Consider the following 26,256-nt stretch of genomic DNA (forward strand, 5'->3'; position numbering starts at 1 on the left):
CCAGGCACCCATCAAAGCTGAAGCAGGCAGGCTGCACAGGCAGAAGCCACTCACACAAAAAGGGGCCCCAAACGGCCCAACTAATCCAGCAACCTGCTCTCACAGTGGCCAACCAGGTGTCAGGGACGGTGCTGAGGAAGGCTGCAATGAGGAGGAATGGTGGGAGATTCCCCATCCCGCTGATCCAGATCAGGATCCTGAATCTTCCCAGGAGCAGGAGGACAGTATAGATTTGGAACAGTGGTTTGCAGAGGGACATGCTGCATTTTCCCGTGTATAAGACGAAGGGTTTTTTATTTTTATAAATGTAAAAAATTGGGGGTCGTCTTATACACGGGTAGTGCAGGGGGTGGGCATGTGGATCCAGAATTGGCCTCCACAGTCACTTACGGGCTCATTGTGAAAACCGTGTTTATGGAAGAAGAAGAAGAAGAAGAAGAGTTTGGATTTGATATCCCGCCTTTCACTCCCCTTCAGGAGTCTCAAAGCGGCTCACATTCTCCTTTCCCTTCCTCCCCCACAACAAACACTCTGTGAGGTGAGTGGGGCTGAGAGACTTCAAAGAAGTGTGACTGGCCCAAGGTCACCCAGCAGCTGCATGTGGAGGAGCAGGGAATCGAACCTGGTTCACCAGATTACGAGGCTACCACTCTTAACCACTACACCACACTGGAAGACAATCTTACTCAGCTACGAGGGATCGCCAAAGGAGAAGAAGATTGGTGTATGTGGCAAGGGCTGGTTGGGATTGGCTGTTCTTGTGGCAACTGCGTGGGCATTTTGTGGCTTCTGGATGTGATTGGGCAAATGACTGGTGTCTTCTGCAAGGCATGTGCTTGTCAGCTGTGGGCGGTCAGGCAGGTGAGCAATTGTCAGCATCCCCCCCCCCAAAAAAACTCAACAACCCTGGACAATTCCACCCCCCCCCCAATAAAACTTAACAACTCTGGGCAATCGCTCCCTATTTTCTTAATTTGGAGTCCCAAAAAACAGGGGGCGTGTTATACACAGAAAAATACGGTAGTTCAGAAGGCAGAAGCTGGGACATGCTGGAGGGGAAACATCTAAGAGAAGAAACACTGGGAGAGAGAGGGTTAACAGATTCACTGTCTCCAGAAAGCATTCCTCTGCTCTCCCCAAGGTCAAGAAGAGCTGAGAAAGTGGCAGAACAGAAAGCACACAAAGCACAGAGGGGACAGGCTCAGATTACAAGGTGTAGAAGTGAGATGGATTAATAGGGACGTAGGGGGGGTGGAATCCTTAATTGGGAGCACCGCCATTTCGAGGAGATGGGTTCTTTGTTCTCCCGCTGCGATTATTAAAGTTTCTAACTGGTAAGAAGACTCCTTTTCCTTTGCCCTGCTTATCACTTTGGATCAAACTATGCTTCAAGGTGTCATAAGAAAGCTGCAGAGATAGCGCAGGATAGTGCGCACCCCGGAAATGATCTCTTTCAGCTTCTGCCTTCTGGAAAAAGGAACGGGGTTATAAAGACTAGGACTAGCCGCCTGAGAAACAGTTTCTATTTAAATGCGATTTTGGCTTTAAACGCAGTTTAAGGTAGTCTCTATGGGAGTATACTGTATTTAATTATGGGGTATCATAGTTTTTAGGGGGCTAACCAGGCTGGGATAGCAGGCTTGTTGGGTTTTGAATGTCTGATGTAGATTTTTTCAATTATCGTATCGATTATCATATCGTATCTACTGCCACGGGGGGGGGGGGGGGGAGGAAGCCAGTTCCCTGAAGCCTGACATCAGATGCCCCGAAGGGAGGACCACAAACAGGGCAAGAGGAAAACAGCAGCTCTCCTTGCCACCTGAAATTCCCAGCATCTGGCATTTAAATGCACTTACTGCCTCCGACAGTGGGAGGAGAACACAGCAGTTGTTTAATTAGCCAAATGGCAAATAGCCAAAATCGATGCCCTTTTAAACTGTGTGTGGGACCAGGGTATTGTTTTGTTTGTTACTGTGTTGTGTATTTTTGTGTTTTTATAATGTAACCCACCATGTGATCCTCAGGGGAAGGATAGTATAGAAATTAATAAATATAAATAGATACAACCCCCCCCCCAAATCTGGGCCAATCAGGACTGGGGGAGGGCTGAATGTGAACAGGGCTCCTTTCCCATCACTGCAGTTGATACAGAAGAATCAACACAGGATTGGTTTCTTTTAAGAAGGACCTCCAAATAATTGGAGACCAGAAATTGAAGGCACTGTACCTTAAATAAGAAGCTGAAGCCCATCATCAGATAGGAAGGAGGGAGGAAATTCTTTTTCCCTGTATAGGAGGAAACAAAAGAAGGAAACCTGCTCAGGGTTTTGTGAACATTCCACTGTTCCGTCTTGCAAGAGGGGAGGAATTCTGCAAAGTTCAGTCGTTTGGGGATCTTGATGTGAAGACGCCCAAAGGGAACAGCCAAAACTCTTCCCCTTCCACCCGCAGCTGGACCTGGGGCTGCCCAGCCAGGTATGGATTCCAGGACCCATCTCTGTGTCTACCTGCTGGGTCTTACCTCTGACCATGAAGCTTCCAGTTGTCAGGTATTCTCCAGTGGGGGCCGTTTTAGACACCTGCGTGGAATTTATCCAGAGATGTTAATCACACACTGATTTTTGACATCAGGCAGTCTCCTTGGCTGTACCCTTTTCAGCGGCTGCTAAAAACATTTTAGCCTATCCAAAAATGTAGAACTTTGCTGTATGTATTTTGACTCTGAATTGATTTTAGAATGCATTTCAATTAACTGATTGTGATTTTATGTAAACTGTGTTATTTTTACTGTTGTTAGCCGCTCTGAGCCCGGCTTCGGCTGGGGGGAGGGCAGGATATAAATAAAATATTATTATTAATATTATGTTTTAATCTGTTTTTAGTTTATTGCTGGTTTTACCTTTTGGATGTCTTAAAGAAAGAGTTGCTTCCTACTGATAATTTTATTGTTTTACTCTCTTTGTTAACTGCTTTGAGGGTTTTTACAATCAACCAGTGCATAGTTTTTTATAAAATAAATAAATAAGCATTGTAAGTACCAGAAAGAGGCCGTTGAGAAGCAGGGCCTACCATAGAGATGTTGCAAAACAGCCTTCCACAATCTTGGTGCCTCCCAGCACAGCCGCGGTGACTCATCACCAATATCACAGAATTATAACACGGTAGAGTTGGAAGGGACCACAAAGGGTGGTCCAGTCGAACCCCCTCCAACCTCTCCTTAAAAACCTCAAAAGAAGGAGAGTCTTCCACCTTCCAAGTGAGTCTTTTCCACTCTTGAGCACTTCTTATGGTCATAAAATTCCTCCTAACGTTGAATGGGAGTCTCCTTTCTTATAAACTGAATCCATTTCTACGCCCTTTCTCCCTTGATGTGTTATCAATTTCATTGGCTATGCTTCATCAACTTTGGAAAAATATTATTTTTAAAATGCAAAGTTAAGCCAAGCCACACCCCTCTCAGTTTTTCTGTGAACCACCCTGAGACCTCCAGGTATAGGGCAGTATAGGTAGGTAAAGGTCAAGGACTCCTGGACAGTTAAGTCCAGTCAAAGGCGACTATGGGGTTGCGGCTCTCATCTCCACTTTCAGGCCGAGGGAGCTGGTGTTTGTCCATAAACAGCTTTCCGGGTCATGTGGACAGCATGACTAAACTCTTCTGGTGCAACGGGACACCGTGATGGAAACCAGAGCGCACAGAAACACTGTTTAGTTTCCCTCCACAATGGTACCTATTTATCTACTTGCACTGGCATGCTTTCGAACCCTAATAATAATAATAACAACAACAACAACAGCCACTCCAGGCCTCATTACCTGATGGTGATACACCCACCAGGCACTAGTGATGACCCGGGCGTCCCAGGCAGCGCTGTAGCACAGGGCCATCGTGCCGGCCTCGGTGAGCGTCCGTGGAGGGATGGGCTCCCCTGGAACAGAAGCAGCGCCAGAAGCAAGTTAGTATCAGGGAACCCCAACTCTAAAGAAAACAGCGCTCTCCAAGTTTAGCATTGCTAAAAATAAACTTTGTAGTCTTCTCAATGCAGTTTGGGCACATTATTTAAGAGATTTGCTCTGCAGCACAGCAGAGGCAAAATCACGAGACTTCAGCCAACATACCTCTGCTTGCTGAACAAAAAGCAGGAAAATGACTTTTTATTTTTAACAATTTGTATACTGCCTCGTCACCACCAAAGTCCTCTGAGCGGTTCACAGAATTTTCAAAAATCGATAAAATTTAAGGTAGAAAAAAAGCCCTAAAACCAATTGCAGTAATAATGACAGACTGTTCTTTTGCACTCTCAAAATTCACTTTCCTGAAAGCATTTACCTGTTGGATTCTTTATGACACAACTGGTTGCTCCGTGGAGGTCAGCGTGCACGTAGATGTCGCCTTACACAGAGGAAGGGAGACAGAGAGAGGCCAGTGGTGAATATCCGTGCAGCTTTAGTCTAAACCTCTTTTTAAAGCTCACTAAGTTGGTGACCATGTTGCAGGAGCAAACTGCACAGTACTCCTTCACACAGAGCGCGGCTGAACTTTATTTAGGTAAAGGGTAAAGGGACCCCGGACCATTAGGTCCAGTCGTGGCCGACTCTGGGGTTGCGGCACTCATCTCGCTTTATTGGCCGAGGGAGCCGGCGTACAGCTTCTGGGTCATGTGGCCAGCATGACTAAGCTGCTTCTGGCGAACCAGAGCAGCGCACGGCAACACCGTTTATCTTCCTGCCGGAGTGGTACCTATTTATCTACTTGCACTTTGACGTGCTTTTGAACTGCTAGGTTGGCAGGAGCAGGGACCGAGCAACGGGAGCTCACCCCGTCGCGGGGATTCGTACCGCCGACCTTCCAATCAGCAAGCCCTAGGCTCTGTGGTTTAACCCACAGCGCCACCCGCATCCCTGAACTTTAGTTAGCCTATCCCAAATCTGGACTGCACCCCCTGAGTGAGGAGCGAGGCAGACTCACCTGGCCGCAGGTATCTCTTGACGATCATTTCATTTTGCTGCTGGTCTCTTCCAGCTATAACAAGGTAATTTTCAGAGCTAATGAACCACAGGAATTTCTCAAACCTGCCAGATTACATCAAGCCATCAAGACAGAGCAAGTCATTGGAATAACAAAAAAACAAAAACAAAAAAAACAAAAAAAAACAGGCACCACGTGATGTTGTCAGGGAACAGCCCCGCATCTTAGGAACATTTAAGCCCGTCCCTTGCCAACCCCACTCAACCGAAAGAGGAATGGCAAGTGTGGTGGAGTCTCCTTCTTTGGAGGTCTTTAAGCAGAGGCTTGACAACCATATGTCAGGAGTGCTCTGATGGTGTTTCCTGCTTGGCAGGGGGTTGGACTCGATGGCCCTTGTGGTCTCTTCCAACTCTATGATTCTATGATTCCCAACCCAAAGCTTAAAACATCTGGATCTTAAGCATTAAGTACTTGACTCACATCACACAGACAAGAACATGCAAAAGATGTTCAGATAATTCACTTGCTGATATCCGTGCACAGACACTCACCAGAACACCTTCCTCGCCTTCTGAATAGTGGAAACCGTTTGAACTTCTTTCAGTGTTTGCTTGGTCTTCTTTTCCGCTGATTTGAAGGCCTGTTTAGGCAAAGAAACAAACAAAGCAAGCAAGCAAGGAAGGAAAGAGTTAAGGAAGTGAGAAAAGTCCTGCTAGATCAGGCCAATGGCCCACCTAGTCCAGCATCCTGTTCTCACAGTGACTCAACAGTTGCCTGTGGGAAAACAGTAAGCAGGATTTGGGCACAAGAGAAGTTCTCCCCTCCTGTGATTTCCAGCAACTAGAATTTGGAATTTAAAGAGATCTCCCAAGTTACAATAAAGTAGTGTAAGCAATGCAAATGGCAGATGCTCAAAACGATCAGTATTGTGTTCCTGAACCTGCCTATGTGCTGCCTTTACCTGCGGTCGGCGTACGACATGTTTGCCTTTGACCATCTTGCTCTTAACTGCTGCCGGATGAGAAGCAGACACTCTGGATTCACCAACGGCAAGGCTATTCTCTTGAATTCGGCTCACTTGCCACTAAACCTTTATATCAAGGGCGGAGGAAGAGGCCCTTTTGCAGGCAGGAAGAGACCTTTTTCAGCTCAAGGGCCAGAGCCCCTTCACTGGCCATTTTCAATAGTGGGGCGGCACCACCCATCTGTCAACCCTATAGCACCAGGCGGTTCAAATTTCAAGCTTGGAAGAGGCGCAGACTTACCGTATTTTTCGCCCTATAGGGCGCAATGGCCCATAGGACGCACCTCGTTTTTTGGGGGGAAATGAATGGAAAAAAATTATTTCCCCCCCCCAGCCACAGGGCTGAGGTGGGGAAAGCCCGAGCTTCCCCTGACCCCTGACCCCAGAACAGGCTGCTATCCGCAAGCCTTGCGAGCCCGGCGGCAACTCCCGCCGGGCGCACAAGGCTTGCGGACACCTGCGCGAAGCACGGGGCGTCCTCCGGAGGGCGCCCCGTGCTCCGGGCTGCCGCCTGCAAGCCTTGTGAGCCCGCGGGGACTCCCCCCAGGTGCGCAAAGCTTGCGGATAGCTTCCTGAAGCCTGGAGAACGAGAGGGGTCGGTGCGCACTGACCCCCCTCACTCTCCAGGGTTCAGCGAAAGCCTGCATTCACCCCATAGGACGCGCACACATTTCCCCTTCATTTTTGGAGGGGGAAAAGTGCGTCCTATAGGGCGAAAAATACGGTACCTCCAATTTTAGCACCGTGGGACAAAAGTGCAAAAATGTGCACTGCCAGCTTTTACTACAAAAGAGCAAACAGAGGCTTAGCCCTAAGATGAAAGAGAAGAGATCCCTTGTCTTCAATCTTAGTACTTAGCACTTAGATCAGAGATAACAGATCTCTGTGCAGGACGTAATATGACTTCAGGTGACTGACAAGTGCGCTTGATTTGCATAAGAATCGGAGGTCAAATTCACAGGCCTGGCAGGCTTGGCTGGGCCCATGGGCTGGTTCTAGTGCAGTGGTACCTTGGTTTACGAACTTAATCCGTTCCGGAAGTCCGTTCTTAAACCAAAGCATTCTTAAACCAAGGCATGCTTTCCCATAGCAGCAGGGGACTCAATTTACAAATGGAACACACTCGACAGGAAGCGAAACATGTTCTGCTTCCAAGGCAAAGTTCACAAACCAAAACACCTACTTCTGGGTTTGCAGCGTTCTTAATCCAAGTTGTTCAGAAACTAAGCTGTTCTTAAACCAAGATACCACTGTACTGGAGCTTATTTTCGGTCGATGTATATGAACCGCGAAAATTGTGAAATGCTGTAAGCAGACTGGAAAGAGTTGCTTATGGCTGCTGCCATGAAGTGTCTCGAAGGAAGAAAGGCAAAGAAATCATCAACGCACCTTCTCCGCAGCTTCCACCGTTTTCTGGGTTTTTCTGGCTGCATGCCTCTTGTGATCGTAATACCTGGGAGAGAAGCAGCCATGTCAATGTCTCCATCCCATTCCCTTCTTCCGTTAGGATTACGGCCTGTTTGCCTTTCCATGCAAGATACCTTATAAGTAAAGGTAAAGGGACCCCTGACCATTAGGTCCAGTCGTGACCGACTCTGGGGTTGCAGTGCTCATCTCGCTTTACTGGCTGAGGGAGCCAGCGTACAGCTTCCGGGTCATGTGGCCAGCATGACTAAGCCGCTTCTGGCGAACCAGAGCAGCACACAGAAACGTTTACCTTCCTGCCGGAGCGGTACCTATTTATCTACTTGCACTTTGACGTGCTTTCGAACTGCTAGGTTGGCAGGAGCAGGGACCGAGCAATGGGAGCTCACCCCGTCGTGGGGATTCGACCCGCCGACCTTCTGATTGGATGCCTTATACGTCCACATAAATAGCGCAGAACCACATGATTTGGAAGATGCGAATTGTCAATTTGTTCGGAAGGAGTGCTAATCAAAGCGCTTCGTCCACACTTAATGACTGCCTGGAACAAGTCAGTGCTGGGGGTGGGAATGGAAAGCTGGCCTAGTGCTCTGCAGAGAGATTTGAAGTAGTGGATCTCAGAAAGATCTTGACTTGTTGCCTTGGGCAGGACCAAAAGAAATGCAATTAAGGAGAGAGGAACCCCTTGATTCCTTGGCACTAAACTGGTCCTATATCCCAGGGCCGCTTTCAGGGGGCAACCCCAGCCAAACACTCGAACCCCTTACTTCTTGGCATTGGCATAAGCAGACAAGCTGAGATCCAAGTCCACCAGCAGGGGCTTGTTCTTCTGGGGCTTGGGAAGCGGCTTGGCTTTCTTCTTCTGCTTCCTCCCACTATGCGGCTCTTCCGCCACCTCCTCTTCAGCTTCCTCCTCCTCTTCTGAGAGCATGTAAGGGTTCCTAGCCAAGCAGAAAAGACAGGCATTGCAAAAGTCCGGGGCCAAAAATGTCTATCCTATTTTATTTTTTTAAAGTATGTGCACTGCTAGCTGCAGGAAGACCAAATGAAAAATTCAGACCAGCATTTCCCATTCATTCTGTTGATTGCACACATGATCTGCAGCCTAATAATACAGTAAAAGTCTGCATTGTTTTATGTGCCCAGAAAGCTGAATTCAGCAGAGTTATTACACACGTCACGTGTGTTTTCCGTTGTCTGTTCTGTGTGGTTTATTCTGCTTCTGTCAGTCATAAGGAGGGGAAAGGAAGTCATCCCTGTTACGAAAAAGGAGCAATGCAGAAGCGAGCTCCAGGTGGCTGGAATGCCAAACAGGATGTTGATGTTATGGGACTGTACCGTGGGAACAAGGGACAATCTATTCTGTGCACTGAGCACCGGATGTTAGCTCAGAGTGTCACATGACCCTGTACTGGAAGTACATGGGTGGAGTATTCTCTCTCTGCTGTTGGTGATGAGAGAGTGCAGCCACGTTTTCTCTGTACTGCTGGAAGGACAGAAATAAAGGCATGTAAATACATTTCTGTCTGTCTCTCTCCCCTCCCTGGGAATGGGAGGGGTGAAGTGGTGTGTTCTTCTTCACGTTGAGAAGAATCGCCGATTGAGACCTTGCCTGCGCCTGCTGGAGAATGCAGCCAGGGAGGTCAACAAGGTTTCAAGCCGGGCACCTGGAGGGTGGCCAATTCCTCTGACTTTTGGCTTGAAAACCAACAATCCCACGCTGGCAGGGGTGGGCAAGAGCTGAGGTATAACTACTTAGTGCAGGGGTAGCCAATCTGACACCCTCCATATGTTCTTGGGCTCATGTATAAAAGGTAAATGTAAAAGGTAAAGTACCCCTGAACAGTTAAGTCCAGTCAAAGACAACTATGGCATTGTGGCACTCATCTCGCTTTCAGGCCAAGGGAGCTGGCGTTTGTCCAAAGACAGCTTTCCGGGTCATGTGGCCAGCAGGACTAAACCACTTCTGACGCAACGGGACACCATGACAGAAACCAGAGCGCACGGAAACGACGTTTACCTTCCCGCCACAGTGGTACCTATTTATCTCCTTACACTGGTGTGCTTTCGAACTGCTAGGTTGGCAGGAGCTGGGAGAAAGCAACAGGAGCTCACCCTGTCGTGGGGATTTGAACCGCCGACCTTCCAATTGGCAAACCCAAGAGGCTCAGCGGTTTAGACCACAGTGCCACCCACGTCCCTATTGGGCTCATGTATAAGCATGTATAGGCTCCGGGGAGGCTGGAGGGACATTGCTGGGACAACTCTTGGGTTGGGACAACTGGCTAAAACGTTTTTCAATGTTTTAAACAGTTCTAATTTTGGCTCCTCTGTTTCTATTTGTTGGGTTGGTTAAATGTTCAGTTGGGTTTGGCGGTTATTTTAATTTGGGTATAAACATAAAGTGTTCATTATTGTCCTTATTGTTACTATTGTTATTATTGATTTCTAATGATTTATTGGTTTGTTTGTTGCCTGTATAGGATATTCTGTTTTTTAATGTTTGATGTTTTGCTGTGTTTCTATGTATGCTGTAAGCCGCCCAGCCAGGTGGGTGGGATATAAATATAACACAACAACATACCAATTTACAAAAACAGCTCCTTGTAGGAAGAGCCTCAGCACTGCTGATTTCAGTGGTACCCAAGTAGCACTCCCAATATTCTCCAGATTACAGGCCTCAAGCCAACCTAGACTGGGGCTGGGGTTTATTCATCCAATTAAATTGCAAATAAGAACCCAATGCTGTCTTTGCTGGAACAGGGACCCCACTCCCATTGCTCCAGCACTTGGTCCTCGGAGGGTTAGTTTGTCTCCAGGCAGTGAGGTCCCATTTTCAGCTATTCACAGTCTCACTCCCCCAATTCTGCCTAACCCTGAACCTCCTAACAAAGGAGTTTCAATACACACACACACCCCAACCACCCCTTTCCAGCGCGTTTCTCCCACCTGCCCGGCGCTTACTTCAGGAGCATCGTGATGTGGTTGGTCTGCAACTTCAGCTCTTTGATGGCGCTTGCCACGGGGTCCCCTTGGGCCTGGGCTTCTTTGACGATAGCGCCAATCTCTGTCCAGTCAATCTGGTTGGCTAAGGCGCTCCGGACCACCTGGATGGCTCGGTCAACTATCTCCAGGTTCATTTCCACAAGCTCCCCTTTCACCTTGTCAATTTCCTTTGGGAAAGTGAAGGAGACCAAAAAAGCAGCAGCTGAGATTCTCTGAAGTATGACAAATGGACTCAAGCCAACAATTTACGGCGTTATCGTGGTGGTACGATAACAACCCTTTACCTGAGCTTGATGGAGAGCTTCAAGCCGGTGCTCATGGTCCTTCCGAACATTTTCCAGCTTCTTTAGTGCTTGTTTCTCCTTTCAGGACAAAATGAAGGAGGAAAGAAAGACCGGTGGTGATTTGAGGCTCATGCCAACTCAGGCAGCAGGAGCTGAAGGCAAAGCAGGAGGGGAGAGGAGGCTGCAAGCAGGTAGCTAGAAGGAGCCACTCTGGTCTACTGGGGAAAGGAGTAGACCTGGCAGGTCTGGAGGCAGTTCATCTCCTGAATCACCCCAAGCTGACAAGACGCAGGAGCCAAGGCTGTGCCTTGCTCTGTATTAGCAAAAGCAGGGAAGCTATCTCACAGAGAGCTCCATGTGTGTTTGATAGCAGCAAAGCTTTCCCCTCTAATGCTGAAGCTATTAGGGTTCTCAGCAGGGACAAAAGTAAAATTCTCCCCATCTGAACGACAATCCACAGCTGGCAACTGGCTCCTTAGGGAAGCCACAAGGTGTCGTGTCAAATGCTAATTCTTTCACGGGGTCGGTACCTGCTGCAATGCCTTCAGGTCTATCTTCTGTCCTTCCAGCTTGGAGTAAAATTCATCCACTGCCTTCCAAAAGAGATTAAAACTTTTTAATATATATATGTGTGTGTCAGGAAGTTGCTTTTCATTTCTCATAAAAAATAAAAGTTCAGAACAAAACCAATTACATCCAATTACATCCTTGAGTTAGATTTCCTTCAATCTCAAACTCCGAAGTTTGAGTTCAGAATTCACTCAAGCAAAGCAACTTTCTGTGTCGCAGCTTCCATATTCTGGTGACGCCCAAAAGCACAGATGCCACCACCCGCCGCTTCAAAAATCTTTAACTCAAAATCCTAAACTTGGCTCTTAAGCCGCTATGCTGCATTCAGATCCATCTTGCTGCAACCACAAACAGTTGGCAGGATTCTAACTCAGTGACCACTGGGGCTTCCCAGTACCACCTGACACAATTAAAAAATTACACTCCACTTATAAAATACAATACATATCAAACACAGGACCGTACCTTGTTGAAAGAGTCAAACTCCACGTACGGACATCTTGTGTGTTGTGAAAACAAGAAAGGGTGAAATTCCTCATATCTGCAAGACACACATTGGATAATGTAGCAGCAGCAGCAAACCAAAAGCAGCTAATGCTATTCTAGGCTGCATCAAAAAAGAGCAGAGGGCCATTCTAAAGTTGGCGCTGACTTACTTAGTGGAGCATGGAATTGCCACTGTATAGCTCCTTTTTGGGCCAATCATAAGAAGATTCACGAAACAGAGATTGAAATCTGCGTATCTCGTTGTCGGAGTTCCGTTGGGACAGCACCAGCACAAGTACACATAGAGAGAGTTGTTCTCACGGACGTATTTCAGGAATATTTCGACTATTTGGCTTTGAGATGTTGAGTTGCGTGTGCCATTATTATTTTGGTATTGTATACATCAATTAAGATTTCATGAATTAGAAACTGTTGAAATGTCATACATTCTGTTAACAAATTTTTGTAAACATCATTGTTATCTGAGATTCCTGCATTGCAGGGGTTGGACTAGACGACCCTTATGGTCCCTTTTCCAACTCTGCAGTTGTATGATTCTATGGGAAAATGAGGGACCAAAAAGGAGTCTCCCTTCAAAATACATACGTGAGGATTTCTTCTGGAGGCTTGTTGGGTTCCAGACTTGGCTTTTTCTCCCTCTTCTGAATGATATAACCCTGCCAAAAAAAGAGAAGTAGAGAAACCCTGAGCAGAATTTCTTTTCAGTTTTCTGTTCTTGGAATTATTGTGCTTATTACGGTTTTTATTTTTAGCTATCCATCAGTAATGGCTAGTTAGACCAGAGCTTACAAGACAGCCTGGGGTGAGGGGATGGGAGAGACCAGAAGCTTGGGTCACAAAAAGTGGAAGGTAGGCACTAGGCCAGAACACACTGGGAGAAGAAAGTAAGGATCACAACAAGACGACCACAAAATCCAAATTTGTACACCTTCTCCAGAATACATCATTTGATATGAGAAGGGTCAAACCAGAGATATTTTTGCATGAGGTTCTCTGGGCTCCCCTCCTCCTTGGTCCAATAAGTCTGCCTTTTGCACCATGGTCCCAGACTGCCTCCACTTCTGGGCTAGAAAGCTTGAGAATGTTGACTAAACCCACCCCTCCCTGGAAGATCTGCAATGGCAATGTTTGAACACTGCTCCTCTGGAACCCGTGGGGTGTGCAAAAACCAGAGCACTTCAACCATGAGCTACCTTGCCGTTAAAGTTGTCTGTGATCGCCATATATTCTTCTGCTTTCTGCAGCGCAGCCAGCACCTTTTCGACATCTAAAAAGAGAAAAAACGGAATCCAAGATTTTTGAGGCTGTGGCTTCCTGCCCTGCTACAGCATATTCTCTGCATACTGGAGGCGGACTGATTATCAAATCAGATCATCTGTCCACCTAATCCCAGGATGGGAACCGGGAGCCTCCAAACCCTATTAGACTGCAACTCCCATAATCTCTGACCACTGATGATGCTGGCTGGTGTTGATGCACTCCAGGAAAAGTTAGAGGGCAACAGGTACCTCATCCCTGATCTAAGCTCAATGTTGTCAGCAAACTCTCCAGGGTTTCAGACAGGATAACAGTGGTACCTCTGGTTATGAACAGGATCCGTTCTGGAGGCCCAGCCATATCCCGAAAATTTCGTAACCGGAGGACCGTTTCTGCACACACACGCAGCGCCGCCGAGTTCTTCTGCAGACGCGCGAGTGGCAAACCCACTTCCGGGTTTGCTGCGGCTGTAACCCGAAGATTCTGTAACCTGGAGGTTACGCAACACAAGGTACCACTGTATTTTTCAGCCTTACCTAAAGATGCTGGGGATAGGATCAAGCCCAGAGCTACAGACTGCCCCGAGGCTGGTTTAGGAGAATGAGAATTAAGCATTTCCAAAGCGGCAGCTGTGTTAGCTGCGTACAGTGACACCTTAAAGCAGTGGTTCTCAGAGTGTGCAGGAGATGACGGCAAGTGTGGTGGGAGATTCAAAGACAATCAAGGAAACATTTAAATATTTCGGTGTAGTATAGTATAAAAATATTCTTTATAAATGAGGTTACCTGGCAAAAGCTCACACCTCTCATGAGGTTTGTATACATATTTAAAGTACATACATAAGATGCTCATTTCTAATTATATTTTGGGAATTATTCATGTTCTTATGTAAGCTGCATTGTTTTATACTTTCTGGGTGTCCCATGATCGTATTATAAAGCAATTGTGTTCTATGTTATAAATCAGTTGCTAGTTTCTTTTTGTTTCCCCATGTATTTCTTAGCAATAAAAAAATTGCTAAGAGCAAATTGTTTTTCTGAAAGTGTGGCCCAGAAAAGAAAAGTTTGAAAACCAGTGCATTATAGGTTAACCAATTTATTATGGTTTAAGCTTTCAAGGACTCATGCGCACAATATTAGCTGGCAGGTATGTAAAGAAAGAAAGTGTAGGTTGGGAGGTGAATGAGGTGCAAAAATGACAGACCGTAATGATCAGAGCTAAAATATATACCCTATACAAACACCTTTAACCTTTTGAGCAGCATATCGGTGATAACTGCTGAGATGATCGACTTAACACCACTCGTACGTCAGGGAACCACTCACAAGAAACAGGGAATTAACCAGGACTAATAGATGAAATTGGGATGCGGGTGGTGCTGTGGGTTAAACCACAGAGCCTAGGACTTGCCGATCAGAAGGTCGGCGGTTCAAATCCCCGCGACGGGGTGAGCTCCCATTGCTCGGTCCCTGATCCTGCCAACCTAGCAGTTCGAAAGCACTCAAAGTGCAAGTAGATAAATAGGTACTGCTCCGGCAGGAAGGTAAATGGCGTTTCTCTGTGCTGCTCTGGTTCGCCAGAAGCGGCTTAGTCATGCTGGCCACATGACCCGGAAGCTGTATGGCAGCTCCCTCAGCCAGTAAAGCGAGATGAGCACCGCAACCCCAGAGTCAGTCACGACTGGACCTAATGGTCAGGGGTCCCTTTACCTTAATAGATGAAATTAAAATGATACACCACACTGCATAACACAAAGATCTTGAAATACCAGGCATTATGCAACTCTTGTCATGTGACATGCAAATGAGTGTGCGGCACATTTCGCGATGATATGTCTGGCCACTTGCCTTTCCCTTCTATCTGTTCTGCTTTGGCGTTACTGGAAATTCCAGCTTCCATCAGGCAGTGCTCGATAAGTGTCGCTCCATAAGCTATAAAAAGTGGAGGAAGGGAGAGGATCATTTATAAGACCAAACAATTAGCCAGAGACATGGATTTAAAAGAATCCGCCCCCCCAAGGAATTTGTTTCAAACAAGGAAGAATATGGGACATTTTATACACAGGGGATAAAGAGGCCTCCATCTTCAACAACAATTTGTTTAAATAAATTAAAAAATTTAGAGAGACCAACTAAGTTTGTTCTGGTTGGTCTCTAAGGTGCTACTGGACAATTTTTAATTTATTTATTTATTTATTTCGACTGTGTCAGACCAACACGGCTAGCTACTTGAATCAACAATTTGTTTAGTCTGTCCCTTCCCAGCTCCAAACAAATATATGTCATTTTAAGTATCGCGGCAAAGACCTTGCACATCTCAAAAACATTACAGCTCTCAAAAGCAATTAGCTATTACTGGTAGAAATATACCTGTTATTTGTTGTTCCAACAGGATCTCTTAGATATATTTGTAATCCTGCTTTCTTCTCTAGTGATCAAAGTTGCTTACAAACTTTGAAAAACAGAACATAGCTTATTGCTGATTTCAATCTTAGCATAAATGGTACTTACGAAGGTGAGGATTTAGGACTCTCTTTAGCTGATCCCCTTTCGGTGCACTGGCTATTATTTCTGTCAACCTGTTAAGTGGGAGATGGGGAGGAAGGTCATCCCCCAAAAAGGAATACATTGCTATAGAATGATATTGAAGAGGAAAGCACATTGTGAACATAAGAAGGGTCTGCCAGATCAGGCCAAGAGCCTATCTAGTCCAGCCTCCTCGTCTCACAGTGACCAGCCAGATGACCGTGGGAAACCTGCAAACAAGATCTGAGCACAAGAGCCTTCTCGCCTCCTCTGGTTTCCTGCAACTCGCATTCGGAAGCAGTACAATAGTACCTCGTGTTACGGACAGGATCTGTTCTGGAAGCCCGTCCGTAACGTGAAATGCCCACAACTCAAAGCGCTGCGTCTGCGCAGGTGTGCGGTGCGATTTGGCACTTCTGCGCATGCGGCGAAACCCGGAAGTAACCCATTCTGGTACTTCCAGGTTGCCGCGGGACGTAACGCGAAAAAAGGCAACATGAAGTGGACGCAGCACAAGGTATGACTGTATTGCTTCTAACTGCGAAGAGAGAGCATAGCCGTGGTGGCCAGTAGCCACTGACAGTCCTCTCCACCTCCATGAATTTGTCTAATCCCATATCCCCAAAGATAAAATTAATATATTCCTATATGCAACAACAGCAGCGAGGACGTTGGTGGCCAGTTACTGGAAAGGAAATAACATCCCAACGAAAAGCTAACTATGTGAGTACAGTGGTGCCTCGCAAGACGAAATTAATTCATTCCGCAAGTTTTTTCTTCTTGCGAGTTTTTCGTCTTGCGAAACACGGTTTCCCATAGGAATGCATTGAAAATCAATTAATGCGTTCCTATGGAGACCGCTTGCCAGGCTGGCGGTGCGGAGAAGGGCTTTTCTCCCCACCACAAGCCTTCAGGACAGGTACGGGAACAGAGGGGAAGGCGCGCAGCGCTTCTCCTCTGTTCCCGGGGCTTGCGGTGGGAGGAGGGTTTTTCCTCCCCACCGCCAACATTCAGAACAGCATTCTGAATGTTGGCGGTGGGAAGGAAAACCCTCCTCCCACCGCAAGTCTTCAGGACAGGCATCCCAAGGCTGGCGCGGGGAGAACGTCTCTCTGCCCCACCGCCAGCCTTCGGAGGAGCCTTCCGAAGGCTGGCGGCGGGAGGAGGTCTCTCCGCCCCACCGCCAGCCTTCGGAGGAGCCTTCCGAAGGCTGGCGGGAGGAGGAGGTCTCTCTGCCCCGCCGCCAGCCTTCGGAGGAGGTCCGAGGACAGTGGGGAAGACGCGCTGCGCTTCCCCGCTGTCTCGGAGATTTCCCTATGGGCTTTCGTCTTGCGAAGGAAGCCCATAGGGAAATTCGTTTTGCGAAGCGCCTCCAAAACGGAAAACCCTTTCATCTAGCGGGTTTTTCGTCTTGCGAGGCATTCGTCTTGCGGGGCACCACTGTATCTGGAGTTAGCAAAATTGACGGATATAATAAGGCATAAATCTAAAACTATGGTACAGAAACAATGGGAATGCTTAAATGAATATTTACACAAACAGGGATCAAACACGAAAGTTTGGTTGTGCTTAGACTAACCTTGTGAAGAATACAGAGATTAGATGGACTATGAAAGAATTTAAGGAAAGGAAGTGACTGAAGAACAGATGTAAATTTGAAATAGATAACCAAGAGACGTGTGGTGAATGCGGTGGAAGTCTTTTATAATATTTTAACTAGGATTTATATATTGTAATGTTTGAAGTATGAATTTGGAATTATTGATTATGAAAAGTATTTTTTCTCTTCATCCTTTTTCTTCTTTCTTTCTTTTATCTTTCGTCTTTCTTCTTTTCTAGTCTGCATTCTGGAAAATTGTGTAGATAAATGTTTTTATGTATGGTTATGTATTGTTTCTATTTCTTTTTTTTCCTTTTCCTTTTTCTGTAACACCTAATAAAATTTAATAAAAATGATAATTTTTTTAAAAAAAGAATTTGTCTAATCCCAGGCTGGTGCCATCCCTGCCCCCTGTGGCAGGGAATTCCACAGTTTGACTTTGCGCTGTGTGAAAAAGTCCTTGCTTTTTTCTGTCCTGAATCTTCCAACACTCAGCTTCAATGGAGGCCCACCGGTTCCAGCATTATGAGACAAGAAAAGCATTTCTCTATCTACTTTTTCCGTGCCATGCATATTTTTTTTAAAAAAACTCCTATCATGTTGCCTTTTACTTACTTTTTCTCTAAACTACAAAGTCCCAATAGGGACGCGGGTGGCGCTGTGGGTTAAGCCACAGAGCCTAGGGCTTGCCGATCAGAAGGTCAGCGGTTCGAATCCCCGCGACGGGGTGAGCTCCCGTTGCTCGGTCCCTGCTCCTGCCAACCTAGCAGTTCGAAAGCACGTCAAAGTGAAAGTAGATAAATAGGTACCGCTCCGGCGGGAAGGTAAACAGTGTTTCTGTGCACTGCTCTGGTTCGCCAGAAGCGGCTTAGTCATGCTGGCCACATGACCCGGAAGCTGTACGCCGGCTCCCTCGGCCAATAAAGCGAGATGAGCGCCACAACCCCAGAGTCAGTCACGACTGGACCTAATGGTCAGTGGTCCCTTTACCTTTACCTTTACAAAGTCCCAAACGACGCAACCTATCTTCACAGGGGAGTCACTCCTTTCCCCTTGACCATTCTGGCTGTCAAACCCAAACCAGAGCAACTTTACAGCCCAGCAAGCGGGTCTCTGAAAAGCAGCTCTACTCAGTTCTTGGAGAAGGATGGGGGGGGGCGGTGCGGATATTGCTTTCTCCCCCAAACTAAATGCTGCACAAAGAACAGAGGTACCTTTCCAAACTGGGCAACGGTGCTGCTGCTTTGGCGTTATCGACCGGGTAGTGTTCCCGCACTGCAAACTTGACATCATCTGCTTCATCCGTGCGAAACCTCAGGATGTTCAGTATTAGGTATTCGTGGTCAGTAAGAACAATGTTGCCCTGCAAAAGAGTTTCCAAGCAAAATGCAGGTTTCAACATATAAAGTCTTTATGAAGCCTCTCCCTCTGTCAGCATTATTATTATTATTAATTACTTCCCTTCACCCTACAAGCCCTGGGCAGGTTATAACATTAAAACACTGTATTTAAAACAGCTTAAATCAAATTATGAGGGATGCGGGTGGTGCTGTGGGTTAAACCACAGAGCCTAGGACTTGCCGATCAGATGGTCGGCGGTTCAAATCCCCGCGACGGGGTGAGCTCCTGTTGCTCGGTCCCTGCTCCTGCCAACCTAGCAGTTGGAAAGCACATCAAAGTGCAAGTAGATAAATATGGACCACTCTGGCGGGAAGGTAAATGGCGTTTCCGTGCGCTGCTCTGGTTCACCAGAAGTGGCTTAGTCCTGCTGGCCACATAACCCGGAAGCTGTACGCCGGCTCCCTCGGCCAATAAAGCGAGATGAGCGCCGCAACCCCAGAGTCAGTCACGACTGGACCTAATGGGGTCCCTTTACCTTTACCTAAATCAAATTACGATCACAAAATAAAGGATACACCTCAAGTGTCAGGCTGTTTTACGGATTTGTAAGTGGCTTCGAGACACTTTATTATGGAAAGTAATACAATAGTCAGAAGACAAGGGTGCAATTTTAGTTCCTATGCTGTGTACTTAGATGCTCAACGTTCACCATCCACACTACCTAGGGAAATTTGGATGTCTTTAATTACTATTTATTTATTGCTTGTCTGCTTTGCATAAGGTATGACGCAATACCCTGCTACTGCCCTTCTGGGTTGTTAGTAATAAACTAAACTAACGAAACAAAAACGAAGAACCTTTCCACCACGTAACTAAGCAGCGGCATGAGGGGGAGAGACCAGCCTTTTCGCCTCCAAGACCCGCAGCTCTTTCACCCTCCACTTACCCTGTCGTACAACTCTATAATCAGATGGTAGGCGGCTTCGTCGCTCCCAAACTGGAAATCGACTATCCTGTCGACGCCTAGCTGGTTCACACTCACAAGCCTTCTGGTCTTCAGATGCTTGCGACACTGTCAGCGGGCAGAGCACAAACAGGTCTCACAAAAGGGCAATGAGGCAGAGTAGTTTGCTTTCCCCCCGCAAAAAGCCATGGCAGCTGGGGACTCCCACACCCCACAAATAAAAATGTAGATCTCGTAGTCTCTCATAAACTTCTGGATCATTTGGAATAGTTGAATGGCCTGATAAAAGCAGGAGAAGCATGGTGTTGGGGAGAGTCTACAGTGGTACCGCATGTTACTTATGGGATCCGTTCCGGAGACCTGTCCGTAACGTGAAAAGCCCGCAACTCAAAGTGTTGCGTCTGCGCAGACGCATGGTGCGATTTAGCGCTTCTGCGCATGCACAGGCAGCGAAACCTGGAAGTAACCCCTTCCGGTACTTCTGAGTTGCCGCGGGACACAAGACGAAAACACGCAACCTGAAATGGATGTAACATGAGGTATAACTGTATTAAAAAAAGAAAAACCTATGGGGAAGGTCTGGCAGAAGCAAAGGGTGGAGCAGATGCGACTTTGGCTACCCGAAGACCTCCCCATCACTTGTTTGGCTGCTGAGTCTTCAGCAGATATTGCTAGCCTGCCTGCTTCCAGAACTCTGAGGCGTTCCCAAAGTAAAGGAAGGATTGAACTCTGATTAATAAGAATACACACAGAGGCTTGAACCAGCAAGACTCTGGGAAGGGTGCGTATAATAATCTCCCCCTCCACCCCCTGGCCCAAGTCGTTTTATTCACAAAAGAGCTTTTTACAGAGTGTTTGTAAGAACCAATCAGATTTCTTCTGAGCATTTCAACAAACCCCACGTGGGGACAAAGTTAAACTACCAAAATTAATTAAGCACATATATTTCTGGGGTAAACAAAACAGAACTACAAAGGAGTGCATTTGGCAACCCCGGGAGGTGATAAACAAGCAATATACATGATAAGAAGGATGGCCAGGAAGATAGGGATCTTTATCACCTTCCTATGAAACTATTTCCAGGCCCTAAGATCAACATCCTGAGATTAACATATCAGAAAGGCTAATTCAAAGAAACTTGCCCACTATCTTTCACAGCCCAGGTGAAGCAGCTAGCAGCTGGGCTGTGTACGTGACTTGTCAAGCAAGAGAAATGAGCAGTAGAGGAAATGGCCAGAGATGCAGAGGGTTGTGGGATTTGATCAGAAATGATTGTCAATGAATTAAACCCAGTCAACACAATGCATTCATCGTGAACACAATGGCTTGATGCATATTTTATAATTCCTCATAGTAATCCCACCTGACCCCACACTCTGGATATTTGCACTCCTACAAACTCACTCTGCCACATGAACGCACATATCTATATAAAACACTCCAAAGCCTTAGAGCATAGAGTGGAATTATTCACCTACTCCTTCCAGGAGAAGGACAGATGAGAGCTCTCCATTCAACAAGAGAAAACGAAGGAACAAGCCTTGCTGTTATTTGGGCCTGTAGTCTCATACTGCAAGGTTCATACGTGAAAATGCAAAATGCTTGCCTGGCTAGCCCCAGAGATGAAACGACAACATTAGCGGCTTGGCATGTTTTCTCTCTCCACCCTAGAAATCCTCAGCATGCTGAGAAAGATGCATTTACCTTCATTGCAAAGCCAGATGGCATCATGTTCTTGGGCCACTCAAACTCTGTTGTGTGAATTCTTATGCCAGATTCCAGGAGAAGCGTAGCCTTGAGGTCTGGCCTAATGACAACAGAAGGCATCAGGGAGCATCAGATCTGGCCTAGATGTGGGTGCGACACATGCTCTTCCTCCTCTGGGAACTGCAAGCTTGCATTTTTAATTTTTCCAAAATCAAACACTGAATTTGCACGGTGGCATCTACTCGCTCGTAATAAATTTATGCAGTTGATAATCATAAAGATCCCCAGAACTGAGAAGGTTTCCCACGAGTAATCACGTGAAGGACGTTTTTAACAATCAAGCAGTATATAAATTTTATGAACTAAACCGTGTTTAGAAACTCAGGGAAAGTAGTGTGTGAAAATGCTTGGAAAAGCAAGGACAGGTGAACCTTCTCCCTATGTTTAACAACAGCACAAGGAGAACACATAATATGGACATGCTAAGCAGGAGAGGAAGGAGAGAGAGAGGTTGTAATCATTCACATTTAAATGAAGAATACAGAAGAAAGCAAAGGGGGAAACATACACCTGTATCTCTGGAGAAAAGTCCCATTAATTTTAATGCATCTAGATTTCATGTACTACATTCAAAAGACTACATTCATAGGAAACAGATCCGTGTTCCAACTTCCTTTTCATACACAGTGTTCTAGTTTTGGTTGGCTATTTTATCTCACTGAAGATTGAGATACATGTAAAGCACACATACAGATTTAAAAGTTAGAAATACTCTGAAGAGAGCTGGGATACAAACTTGTGTCTCTCCAGATGTTGCTGCACTACAGCTCCCTGACCATTGGCCATTCTGGCTGGGACTGATGGGAGCTGGAATCCAGCAAAATCTGGAGGGCCAAAGGCTTCCTGCTCCTGAATTAAAGAAAACAAGGAACTTTCAGCTCTTACTTCTGAAGGCGAATAAGGTATGTCTTATTGTCCACATCGTAAACGTTGTTTACCCTCATTCCCAACAAGCTAAAAAAAAGAGAGAGGAGAAAATACATACATATTTATATTTTTACCAGTGTAAGGAAATTTATAGAAGGCTGCTCTTGTTGCAAACACTGAATCTTTTGTTTTTTTTAACAAAGAGCAACTGTCAATCTTACTGTGGGTAAGGCTGGAGGAGGCAGTGAAAGAACTGCTTCTTAAATCAAAAGAACAACAAATTAATTATAACACAAACATCTTTCTGGACTATGTCCAATCTGGAGTAGTCTTCTATGCTGATTATCTTGGAACAGGACTACAGTGGTACCTCTGGATGCGAACGGGATCCGTTCCGGAGCCCCATTTGCATCCTGAGTAGAACGTAACACACGTCTGCACGTGCGCGGGTCGTGTTTTGCCACTTCCGCACATGCGCGTGGCGTCATTTTGAGTGTCTGCGCATGTGCGAGTGGCAAAACCTGGAAGTAACGGGATTCATTAATTCCGGGTCGCCACGTAGCGTAACCTGAAAATGCTCAACCTGAAGCATATTTAACCCAAGGTATGACTGTAGTGAGATAGAATCAATGTGACACGTATTCGTGGGTCTAAAAATCAGACAAATACAGTCATACCTCGGGTTAAATGTGCTTCAGGTTGAGCGTTTTCAGGTCACGCTCCACGGCGACTCCGTTACTTCCGGGTTTCGCCACTTGCGCACGTGCAGACGCTCAAAATGATGTTGTGCGCATGTGCAAAAATGGCAAATCGCAACCCGCGCACGCTCAGACGTGGGTTGTGTTCACTTCAGGATGTGAACGGGGCTCCGGAACAGATCCCGTTCGCATCCAGAGGTACCATGGTAAAATATGTGGCTGGTCCTACACAGGGCCAGCCCAAGGAATGTTGGCCCCTGAGGCAGACCCGAAAACAGCACACACCCTCTCCCCACCAGAGAAGACCTACATCAGGAACAAGGGGAGAAGGAAAGAAGACTGGGTTCTGTAGCCCCGGTGAATCCCACCCACTTTTCTTTTCCTTTTCTTTTTTTGCTAAGTGCATAAAGCCCAGTGCATGCAAGTTAAATGTGTGTAAGTTGTGAGTTGCCCGTATAGTAGTGCTCCCATGCCAGTGACCTTCAATTGGCAGGTGAAAGAATGTAACTCAGGATCGGGGAGGGGACCCTTAAGATGTTGCTGGACTCTGACTTCTAGCACTCCTGACCATTGGCTACACAGGCTGCTGTGAGTTGGAAGACTCCGGGTTTCCCAAACTTGACCTTCCAGCTGCTTTTGGACTACAACTCCCATCATCCCTAGCTAGCAGGACCAGTGGTCAGGGATGATGGGAACTGGAGTCCAAAACAGCTGGAAGCTCAAGTTTGGGAAACCCGGAGTCTGCCAACTCACAGCAGTATAGGGAAGCTTTTAATGTTTGATGCATTACTGTATTTTAATATTTTGTTGGAAGCTGCCCAGAGTGGCTGCGGAAGCCCAGCCAGATGGGCAGGGTAGAAATAATAAATTATGATGATGATGATGATGATGATGATGATGATGATGATGAAACACTGCTAGGAGTCTAACACAGGCATAGGCAAACTCGGCCCTCCAGCTGTTTTAGGACTACAACTCCCATGATCCCTAGCTAGCAAGACCAGTGGTCAGGGATGATGGGAATTGGAGTCCAAAAAAACAGGTGGACCCAAGTTTGGGAAACACTGCTAGGAGTCTTAACACAGGCATAGGCAAACTCAGCCCTCCAGATGTTTTAGGAATACAACTCCCATCATCCCTAGCTAACAGGACCAGTGGTCAGGGATGATGGGAGTTGTAGTCCCAAAACATCTGGAGGGCCGAGTTTGCCTATGCCTGGTCTAACAACCAGGGGAAACATCAAGTACAGACCAGCCTTCCTCCTTCCTCTGGCGCCTTACAGAGGTTTCGAACTACAACTCCCATCAACCCCAGCCAGCTGCCACGTGACTTGGACTACAACTCCCACCAGGCCCTGCCAACTCATGGGAACTGTAGTCCAAAGCTCCTGGGAGGCGTCTGATTGGGGGAGGCGGGCAGGGGCGGGGCTGTGGGCGGGACCAATGCCCAGGTGGGCGTGGCCTCCGTCGTCGCGGGGGCGGGGCCGCCGCCCGCCTGTCTCGAGGCTCCCTCCTACCTCTGGCGCAGCTCGGCTATCACCGCCCGGATATCGACCGTGCTGAAGCGGGACTTCATGGCCGGGCCTCTCTTCTCCGCGGCGGACTCTGCCCGGCCTTCCCTCGCCGCCGCGCTGCCGGGCGCTTTTCCTCCTGTCAGGCGCCGAATCGCCCGCGCGCATGCGCCTTGCGCCACGTGACCTACGGCGAGCCCACTAGGCCAAAACTGTTCCGGCGCGGCGTTAGGGAAGGAGAGGAGCTCCCTGCCGCCCTCTGCCGGACGGCGTGGAAATGGCAGCGCTTGGAGGTGCAGGAGTTTAATGGTGATGGAAAGGCACTTTTCGTATGCTCAGAGGTCCCCACTATTTCTTCACCTTGTTTATGCATTGCATTTAAATCCCACCTTTCCTCCGTGAAGCGGAGGATGGTGTTCCTAGGTCTCCTGCGAGGCATCCAGAGGGTGCCCTTATTGATGCTGATCTTAGCAAGGGCACCTTCTCGGCATATAATAGCCCATAACAGCCTAGGACTCCGGATCTCAAGCAATCCTCAGCCTCCCAAGGTGCCACCATGCTCAGCTGTTGGCAGAAGCCCGATACGCAGATTTGAATTCAGATCTTGGGGTTTGGAGTTTGGCTGGCACCTAGGAAGAGAATTCTGAAATGTTTTATTTAGGGGAGCATGTTGCTGTGAGATGGGGAGCTTGGGCAGGACAGGGTTAATGGAGCAAGGCTTATTTAATACTCCTGACAAAGTTGCCAGGCACAGCTTTTGTCAAGGAAAGTATAGGTGATGTGTTTCCATGGCTACTGATTGTTAGGTGATCTCTCTCAAGGCTTCTGAATGGAGCAAAAAGAGGCCTTCCACCCCGCAGCTGATGGTGATGTAATCTAAAAAGGGAGAATTAAAAACTGCAGTTAGGTCAGACTGAGAGAGAGCCAAGTTAAGCCTCTGTAAGAGCTGTTTGAGAAGATACTCTTGAGATTCTACTCTTGAGAAAAGCGGATTTGGGCCTTGAGTGTTTAAATCTTGAATGGGGAGCTGGATCCCTCAGTGGGTTGGCTACATGCCTTCCTCACACACACACATGCACACGAAAGCTTATACCCAGAACAAACTTAGTTGGTCTCTATAAGGTGCTACTGGACAATTTTTTAATTTATTTCGACTGTGTCAGACCAACACGGCTACCTACCTGAAGCTACACACACAGAGAGAGGCCAAATTTGGCAAGTGGGCAGCGGTGCCCTGCTTTCCTGAGCCCAAGGTTAAAAATCAGATGGTGTGAACAAAGTCCCAGGGCTCTGAAAATGCTGGTTAATGGTGCCTATAGGACAGGTAGATATAGAATATTTTTGTTTTGACAAGTTTTTGCACCTGGATGAAGCCACCTCTGCCTTAGGTGTTTTGTGTTATTAATTAATTAATTAATTAATTAATTACTATAGTACATTTCACCCACTATTCTTTTGTTTTTCAGCCTTCCAGTTTTAAAACAGTAGACTTTTTAGCTGTTTTTATTATATGACCGTAATCACCTTCACATGCATGTAAAAGGCAACTCATTCATTGCTAAATAATGATATAATCCCAACGGTGTCTCCATCTATGCTCAGCCTGTAATTTTGCAAATAAATGCAAATATTACAAAATACCAATAAGTCTCCAGAGACCTGCTTCTAATGGAAACTAAACTAAACCTGGGTATGCAATGCGCCCTGGAGCTTCTTACTGCTTGGAGAAGTGGGGTGAGTGTAACACTAGAGATTAATTTTCAAAATGTGCTTAGATAGGCTTAAGCCAGCCTGATAAGGCTGGCCTCAACTAGAGCCAGGGCTGTTTTGGCTGTGGAACGCTCTGTCACAAGAGACCAGGGGCCTGCGGGACTTGACATCTTTCCGCAGGGCCTGCAAGACGGAGCTGTTCCGCCTGGCCTTTGGCTAGGGCACAGCCTGACTC

The 26,256-nt window shown here is 46.9% G+C and overlaps 1 protein-coding gene across 2 annotated transcripts in view; it reads right to left on the reverse strand.

Moving 5' to 3' along the window:
- The window catches only part of NEMF (nuclear export mediator factor), a 46,871-nt gene extending 22,381 nt beyond the window's left edge, over nucleotides 1-24,490 (reverse strand). For both annotated transcript variants that reach the window (XM_053384234.1, XM_053384151.1), the window contains exons 1-21: nucleotides 24,318-24,490; nucleotides 22,122-22,190; nucleotides 21,174-21,276; nucleotides 19,452-19,577; nucleotides 18,379-18,527; nucleotides 15,550-15,617; nucleotides 14,887-14,970; nucleotides 12,976-13,049; nucleotides 12,368-12,438; nucleotides 11,741-11,816; nucleotides 11,236-11,298; nucleotides 10,706-10,783; nucleotides 10,380-10,588; nucleotides 8,183-8,356; nucleotides 7,380-7,443; nucleotides 5,518-5,606; nucleotides 4,967-5,070; nucleotides 4,328-4,390; nucleotides 3,814-3,926; nucleotides 2,522-2,579; nucleotides 2,228-2,286 (exon numbers count right to left, since the gene is read on the reverse strand). In XM_053384234.1, coding sequence (XP_053240209.1) covers nucleotides 2,228-2,286; nucleotides 2,522-2,579; nucleotides 3,814-3,926; nucleotides 4,328-4,390; nucleotides 4,967-5,070; nucleotides 5,518-5,606; nucleotides 7,380-7,443; nucleotides 8,183-8,356; nucleotides 10,380-10,588; nucleotides 10,706-10,783; nucleotides 11,236-11,298; nucleotides 11,741-11,816; nucleotides 12,368-12,438; nucleotides 12,976-13,049; nucleotides 14,887-14,970; nucleotides 15,550-15,617; nucleotides 18,379-18,527; nucleotides 19,452-19,577; nucleotides 21,174-21,276; nucleotides 22,122-22,190; nucleotides 24,318-24,376 — 1,953 coding nt within the window. In that variant the 5' untranslated portion in view covers nucleotides 24,377-24,490. The remainder of the gene's footprint in view (nucleotides 1-2,227; nucleotides 2,287-2,521; nucleotides 2,580-3,813; nucleotides 3,927-4,327; nucleotides 4,391-4,966; nucleotides 5,071-5,517; nucleotides 5,607-7,379; nucleotides 7,444-8,182; nucleotides 8,357-10,379; nucleotides 10,589-10,705; nucleotides 10,784-11,235; nucleotides 11,299-11,740; nucleotides 11,817-12,367; nucleotides 12,439-12,975; nucleotides 13,050-14,886; nucleotides 14,971-15,549; nucleotides 15,618-18,378; nucleotides 18,528-19,451; nucleotides 19,578-21,173; nucleotides 21,277-22,121; nucleotides 22,191-24,317) is intronic.
- Nucleotides 24,491-26,256: the final 1,766 nt, after the last annotated feature.

Source organism: Podarcis raffonei, chromosome 1 (assembly GCF_027172205.1).
Source record: "Podarcis raffonei isolate rPodRaf1 chromosome 1, rPodRaf1.pri, whole genome shotgun sequence".
NCBI classification, from domain to species: domain Eukaryota; kingdom Metazoa; phylum Chordata; class Lepidosauria; order Squamata; family Lacertidae; genus Podarcis; species Podarcis raffonei.